Genomic DNA, 7477 nt, shown 5'->3' with positions numbered 1-7477 from the left:
TGGGGGGCAGGGGGTAGGGGAGGATAGGGTACAGGGGGCAGCTATGCCAGGGCCTAGCCGACCCTAGCCCGAGGGATGTGCAGACCCTTCGCGAGGATGATAGCTCGGGACGCTGTACAAGCAGGAGAGCACATCCTCTGTGTAGGGAAGAGGGCAAGGCTGCTACGGGCAAGGGAGGTTAGTGGAGCATGCGGGGATCTAGCTGAGCATGCGAGGACGTCGCCGACGGTTGCCTGTGCATCTTGGCTGATGCGCGGCAGGGATGGATGCTCGGATGTGGTGCGTGCGGGACAGCTCAGCCTCTGCGTGGCGGAGCCGCAGTTTACTGCCAAATTTTTTTTTTCTTATCTCTTGTTCCCTTTCAACCCTCTATTCTACGCTCACATGTACTTCTTCTATCTGCACTTGTTTGACCCCTCACCTTCACACTACACACTTCATAATGGGGGGCTCTGTGACGGGTAGGCAATACTATGCCTGCCCTAGTAGATAAGATTATGAACCGTATAGTGTAGATTAGATTAGATTGTCCATACTTAGCCATCTGCCTTCCTAATTGGGAAGTAATCCATTCTTACACCTGAACTACCACATCGTCTGTGTGCGAACCCCGCGCCATCCGAGTACGTTCAGCCCTCCTCGGCCTGCGCTCCTCGCCACGCCTAGGACCAATCCTAGACAAGGCTCCTCGCCTGCGTCCAGGACTCCCCCTCGACACGGCTCCTCGCCCTCGTCTAGGACACGCCCTCGGCCAGGCTCCTCGCCCAACCTAGGACACACCACGCCACAGCTAGGCTCCTCGCCCGGCTACGACTATAGCGGGAGCTCCTCGCCTCGCTAACGACGTCAAGACCTCACGACATTCTCCCCGGTCGCGCCGCGACCACCAAACGTCAAGTTCACGGGCAGCCCGGCCCCCCAATCAAGGGTTCCAAGCCCACGAACTCTTACAGGAGAGCTGCCTAGCCTCTTCACTCCCTCAGTACCACAGCTCATCGGTATTCTGAAGCTTGCGATGATGTGGGAAATGACGAGAGCGAGGCAATTTGCTATCGATGCCTTGGACTCCCTACCCCTTCAGGGTAGTCCCGAATGGGGGCCGATTGCGAAGATCGCCTGTTGTATGTCCTACGGTGTTGAGCCTTGGCTCATTCCTGCTCTCTAGTGCCGAGCACGGGTATACCCATGGGTATCCCGAAGTGTACCCGGACCCTCACCCGCACGGGTTCAGACCCGTGCGAGCGGGTACGGGTGGCGCGCGGGTTGCCCCGGGTAACGGCGGGTCACAGCGGGTACATGCGGGCCACGGGTACACGTATATATTTGCTGCGGAACATCGCAGGACGAGACGTACATTTCGAGTAACAGCACTGATGGTTACGACATTAGGTTACGACATTACATACACCTAGTTATCAGTCACCCCGCGCACAAACATCTTCGCGCCGTTGTCGGATTCAGAAGTGACCTTCAAGATGTCAGTGTCCTTCACAAATCCGAGTTTGCTCCAGTCACCGAGGCATAAGACTGCGCGGATTGATTGCGCAGACATGCCGTTACGGATGTGCGGCAGGACCAGTCGTCCGCGACTAAAGATGCGCTCGACGTCGGCAGAGGTCGCTAGAATATAGGTGCATGAATAGCAGAACACAGAGATCGAAGACGGTACGAACCAGGTATGGTCAGATAGCTAATAGCCATCCACGAGAGGTTCGGATAGGTGCGGCGATGCTCGTACCACCAGCGGACCGGGTCCTGGACAGCCTCAACGTCGGACGCAAGGTATGCCACGAGTTCGTCGGCGACCTTGGCCGGCTTTGGAGGCGCAAGGGCGGGAAGGTTATCGAAGATGTTCTTGGACTATGTCATCGCATGAGCGGCAGACAAAGCTGGTAACGCGAATGAGACGCACCTTTTTATCTCCTTCATCATCGCTGCTGTCGGTCCCCACAGTTGAGCCGGCATCTGACGCCCTGCGCTCACCGTGTCGCGACCGCCAGTCTGCATACTCGTCGCGAACGAGCTCCTCCGCAGTGTTGATCCACCCTTCCTGCCACCTTGCGTTCTCGAAGTAGCGCAGTTTGTAACGCGGATGCAAAACTGACGAACACGTCAGCATGGAGACCTCTCCGAATTTGTACACTTACCCATTGCGATACGGTAGGTGTCCGACTCATCTGTCTTGCCGTAGTACCTATTTAACGTCTTCTTTGCAAGCCCGACGGCCGCACGGATTGACGGGAGAACACTCGCTTTGAGCGAGTAGTTCGTGAGGTGCTCGTCGAGGTGATCCATCACCGGGATCACCATCGCAAGGTTGGGAGTCGCCCTTGAGAAGAATTGCGTTGCGTCCCAGAAGATCTAAAGGCGCGTGGCAATGCAGAGGCAGTGAGTGGTGACTGTCAAAGAGTGACACAGCGTGACTCACCTTCAGAACGTCACAGAGCTGGCTCACTATCTTCCACTCACCATCGTCCAGCTCCATCCGCCGCAGGTCCATGGCGCGGTCTCCCGTGAGTGCATTGATAGCATCGCGGTACTCGAGCGCGAACTGAAGCATCATATAGGTCGAGTTCCAGCGCGTGCGAACGTCGCGCGGCATGTTCTCCTGCGGCAGATCATTCTGCTCGAGTTTGCTGGACCACGCGGGGAGCAGCTTTGTCGGGGAATGGATCACGCTGAACGCAAACTTGCGCAGCTGTGCAAAGGTGAGTACTTAGTTAATCCAGTATAGTATTAGACTCGTTACAGACTTTTGCAAGGACGAGCTTGACGGGCCGCGTAGTCGCATCAAGCTCAGCAACCTCCTCCGCCGTCATGTTCTGTTGCTCATCAACCCAGCCGTCCACATCATCATCCTCCAGGTCCACCGCGTCAAGGTCCCACTCATCGACATCATCGTCATCTTCAATATCCGCCATACCCTCGGTGAGTTCTCGCAGTGCTGCCTCTGCAGCGTCCAGGCCGTCATCATTCCCGTTCCTCCTGCGTCGTGTCGTGTCGAATTGCTTCAACAGCGTCTTCACGACGAGATTCAGGATGTGATCGAAGCATCGCACACGTGCCCGCTGTCCACGGAAATCGTCGATGAGCTCGTCAAGCTCATCGATCATGACGTCGTTTGCTGTGGCATTGTCGGCGGTAACAGCGAGCATCTGCATGAAGTAGTGAGTGCTTTGTTCAGTTGTCTTATCATATTCTGACCTTTGTATCAATGCCGAGGTCTTTGACTAGGTCCGCGAATGCAGCCGCAAGGTTTACACCGGAATGGGACCTCGCCAGCTCGATGACATCAAGGACCATGCGGCACGGCGCACCGTCGATCTCGAAGTGAACCGAGAATGCGACCATCGCCTTGTGATTGGGCGAGGTCCAGCAGTCGGTGGCGAAGTTCAGCTCGCCTTGATATTCCTGCAATCGCGGTAAGTCACAAGCATCCTGATGTGTCCCATGTATGTGCTCACCTGCAGCATGCTCGCAATACGTGTGCGCGTATTCTTGAAGACGTTCTGCACGTCGCGCGCGACAGTCCAGCGCGACGGGAGGTAGTATTCCGGCCGGCCCGTTTTCATCAAGGCCTGAAAGGCGCGGTCCTCAACGATGGAGAATGGCCGCAGGCTTTCTGCTACCCAGCGGACAATCTCGGCCCTGGTCAAAGCTCTTAGGTCAGTGGCCGCTTTGTATGTCCTGATTGCTACACTGACCGCGTCTCATTCTTTGTATGCTGGCGCACAGAATACGTGACTGGGCCCTTTCCCGTGCGAGCAAAAGCCACGGTAAGATCGCCGGAGCGCATGTAGGCCTTCACACCATCACGCGCCTTTGCCGCGGACCCTATGGCATCAGCAGACGCCAATGCCTCCTCCCCGAAACACTTCTTCGTGTGTTTGCGAAGGTTGCTGGTAGAGTTTCTGTCCTGTTTGTCGAGCCACCGTTTGATGATGATCTTGCAGCCTCGGTTCGCGCAGTGGAAGAGGTGAGCACGCTTGCCGTCATCATCGATCTTGATGGTCACTTCGGGCTTGTAGAACGCGTACACTGGCGCAGACCATTCCTTACTGACGCGCGCTGGCAGTGTCCAGTCAGCGTCAGCACTTCTAGATTAAAACATGCTCACCGAGTTCTTCTTCAGGGCTTTCTTCCTTCGGCGCGCGATCTTTCTTTCGGCGCCCGTTCGCATCAACTTCGACAACTTCATCATTGCTGCTGCTGTCTTCATCCTCAGGGATGTCTTCAACGCGAACACGGCGATCGGGGACCGGGACAGACGAGGTGGTCTTCTGAGCGGCCTGCTGATTGGTCGGGACAGGTGCTGGATCCTGGGAGGCAGGACGCGATTGACTTGCCGTCTGCGTGGAGCCATGTGCAGCCGTCTTCTTCGGTTTCGAAGGACGCTTTTCGGCGTCGGCGGCAAGTACCTTCTCAGTGGGAATCCGCATGCGCTTCCCACCTTGCGGTGTTGCCTCGGGACTGCTGTTCGTGCGCTTCTGACTCTGGACCATGTTGATGCCGTGAGATCAGACAAGTCTCCACTCTGTTGGACCGTTCTGCTCTGTACAGTAGATTACAGTTATAGAATTAAGGTTTGCCAGCCACCACGGAGCTATCCCGAGTGCCACCATAGACCCCAAATGGCAGTCTTACCCACGGGTATTGCAACGGGTACCCCGGGTCGGTACAAGTGTACCCTAACCCCTACCCGGGCGCACCCGTACCCGGTACCCGGGCGGGTTCGCACGACCCGTGCTCTGCACTACTGCTCTCAAGGCTGTCGTCCAGCTGGAGCCCATTGGTTGGGATACACCGCAGTTCGGCTACTTCAAATCGCCTCAGGATGCGAACCGAATCCATGTACTGTGGCGCCGTATCGACCGCCACCGCAAGGCGCTTGCATGGGCACCTCCGACATACGAGGCAGGTGCAAGCTGCACCTCGCCTGCCCAGTGCAGTGCAAAGTGGACAGCAACCTGGAGTCAAGCCCTCGCTGGCAAGCTTCTTCACCCAGATGAGCCGATCCCGGATTATCAGCTCGTCCAGTTTGTCCGCGACGATATGGGCTGCCGGACTGGATTATGCTACTCATGCAACTTTCATGCATCATTTGAGATGCGGCAGAATCCTCTATGGTCGAGGGAAGAGACAATCATTCAGAGTGTCGCCAACAGCATCAAGAGCGACTACACCTTCGATGCGGCTTAGGTGCTGCCTTGGTGAGCCATTGAACCAAGCAATCGCCTACAAGTCGCCTGTGATACTAATAGGTGTTTTACCCAGGCCATTGTTCCTTACTTCAAGTCTTAGCATCTCGCTTTGATTGCTCGCACTTTGTAGTACTACACAGGCCACTCAGTACTTCATGACAGCATACTAGTACTAGTCTCACTGTTGCTTGTGGCTCTCGTTCATTGATAGATCCCAGTATACAACACACTTATACTGCTGCATGTGCGAACAGGCAAAAGGTGATGCAGCCTGGTACACAAGTGCCCGAAGGGCAATCAGATTGCACAAAGCCAATACAAGTCCTCTGTACATACTGCTCCCCTGTCATGGAGCTACATCGATGACACCACAGCACTCATCAGCTCTCCAAGCATCAGTACTCGTGCATTGTCGAATGAACACGGGAGGAGCACAGGCTCCGCAGCGAGGCGCACCTGAGTGCAGTGGGACTGCGAGGACTGCGAGGACAACAGGCCCGCACTGAGCTCCTCGACAGATGGCGTCGGTTCAGGGACATTCATGAACGCGCGCGCGAGGAAGCTGTCGGCGAGGGAGTCGTGTTGCGAGCGCAGGCTGGACAGTCGGCACGGGAGTGACTTCGGATTCTGCATCTGCGCAGTGGCCTGCGAGTCGCGCAAGGGCGTGAAGTCGAGCGGGGTGCCAGGCGAGGTGCTGAGGCGCCGGGAGGACTCGTACGGGGGGACACACACGGGGGCATCCGAACGTTGCGTGTGGGCCAATGGCAGTCGTATGTAACACGTCGAGGCCGCAGGCGGCAGTGGACATAGCACGGGTATGGCAATCCTCGTCAGCAAGAGCCTGGCAGCTGTGAGACACAGTGAACACTCACCTGCACTTGCTTGCTCTTGACCTCGCCCCACCCACTGCTCACTCTCGACCTCGCCCCACCCGCTGCTCGCTCTCGACCTCGCCCCACCCACTGTACTTGCCATCATGCTTGACCTTTCGCATGCGGCATCCATTCGTCGGCCAGCTGCTCACCTTGGGCGATGTTGTCTGTCTCGTCAGCGAAGGCCGAGTGGCGAGGCACGCGGAACGGTCACACTGCCTCGCTGTCAACCTGATGCGAGGCTTGACAGCGAGGTTGCGCTGCTGTGCCGTCGATTTGACGCGGGCTGGACATGTCGGGTGGGCAGCTGGGTGCAGGAGAGTGGAGGTAGTGCCTCGCGCGTCGCGCGCACGATTGCGGTCATGTGCAGGGTGTCGCGCGCGATGACAGTCGTGCGCAGGGCGTCGCGCGTGAGCTTGCGCAACGCGAGCCGAGGTGGAGGTGGTAGGGATCGACGGGAGAGTCGAGCGCAGAGTCACGCGCTCGACATGTTCGGGCACTCCGAGTATGTAGGGCATCGCGCGTCGCGCGTTGCACGCGCGATAGCGGGTGTGTGTAGCGCGTCGCGCGCGATGGTGGCCGCGCGATGGCAGTCGTGTGTAGCGCGTCGCGCGTGAGCTCGCGCGACGCGAACCTGTGGCCACAACAATTACATACTTACCGTGTACGACAGTATCGCGCGTAGGGCGTCGCGCGCGACGGCGGTCGTGTGCAGGTGAGTTTGCGCGACGCCAACCGAGGGGGAGGGGGAGGAGTCGAGCGCAGAGTTGCGCGCTGGACATGTTCGGGCGCTCCGAGTCGGGTATCTAGTGCGTCGCGCATCGCGTGCGCGATGACGGTCGTGCGTAGCGCATCGCACGCGCGATGGCAGGCACGTGTAGCGCGTCGCGCGCGATGGAGGTCGCGCGATGGTCGTGTGTAGCGCGTCGCGCGACGCGAACCTGTGGCCACAACGATTACATAAGCATACCAAAGACGCGACTTACCGTGTTCGACGACAGAGCCAGCACCGAAAAGTGGGATGGGGAGAGCGAATGGAATAATGGGATGGGTGCCGACGCGGAATTGTGGGATGGGTGGCGGGGGCGGAAATTCTGGGATGGGGGCGTGCGAAATTCTGGGATGGGGGCGTGCGAAATTCGGGGATGGGGGCGCGTGCGAAATTCTGGGATGGGGCGAATATTGCAGCAAACGGTACGCCATATCGATCTGCATGGTCACTGACGGGCTGCTCAGGGAAAACGGCAGTGAGCTCAATGCAAGGCATTCGTTTACTACGCGGGGGTGTGTTGCCGAGTGAGTCCTCATGATGCACATGTGTGGCGCCGCGTACAACCCATCTCTGATGCGCGTCATGCCCGTTTGACTCGTTGAGCGATCGTGATGACCCGGGGCTCAGACTAT

The 7477-nt window shown here is 57.8% G+C and overlaps 1 protein-coding gene across 1 annotated transcript; it reads right to left on the bottom strand.

Annotated features, from left to right (window-relative positions):
• Window positions 1-5431: 5431 nt before the first annotated feature.
• Window positions 5432-6647, bottom strand: C8Q71DRAFT_195070 (uncharacterized protein). The gene has a single exon (XM_047916900.1). The coding sequence runs from the start codon at window positions 6204-6206 to the stop codon at window positions 5556-5558; it is 651 nt and encodes a 216-aa protein (XP_047775996.1). The 5' UTR covers window positions 6207-6647; the 3' UTR covers window positions 5432-5555.
• Between the last annotated feature and the right edge of the window lie 830 nt (window positions 6648-7477).

This window comes from Rhodofomes roseus, assembly GCF_022264815.1.
Source record: "Rhodofomes roseus strain CIRM-BRFM 1785 chromosome Unknown C8Q71scaffold_19, whole genome shotgun sequence".
In the NCBI taxonomy this organism is placed as follows: Eukaryota; Fungi; Basidiomycota; class Agaricomycetes; order Polyporales; family Fomitopsidaceae; genus Rhodofomes; species Rhodofomes roseus.
The sequence above is the reverse complement of the archived record's forward strand: the minus strand, read 5'-3'. Positions and strand labels throughout refer to the sequence as shown.

What these genes read in the sequence shown, in the direction of transcription:
- C8Q71DRAFT_195070 (XM_047916900.1), bottom strand. Translation starts at nt 6,206, where the DNA reads ATGGATGCCGCATGCGAAAGGTCAAGCATGATGGCAAGTACAGTGGGT.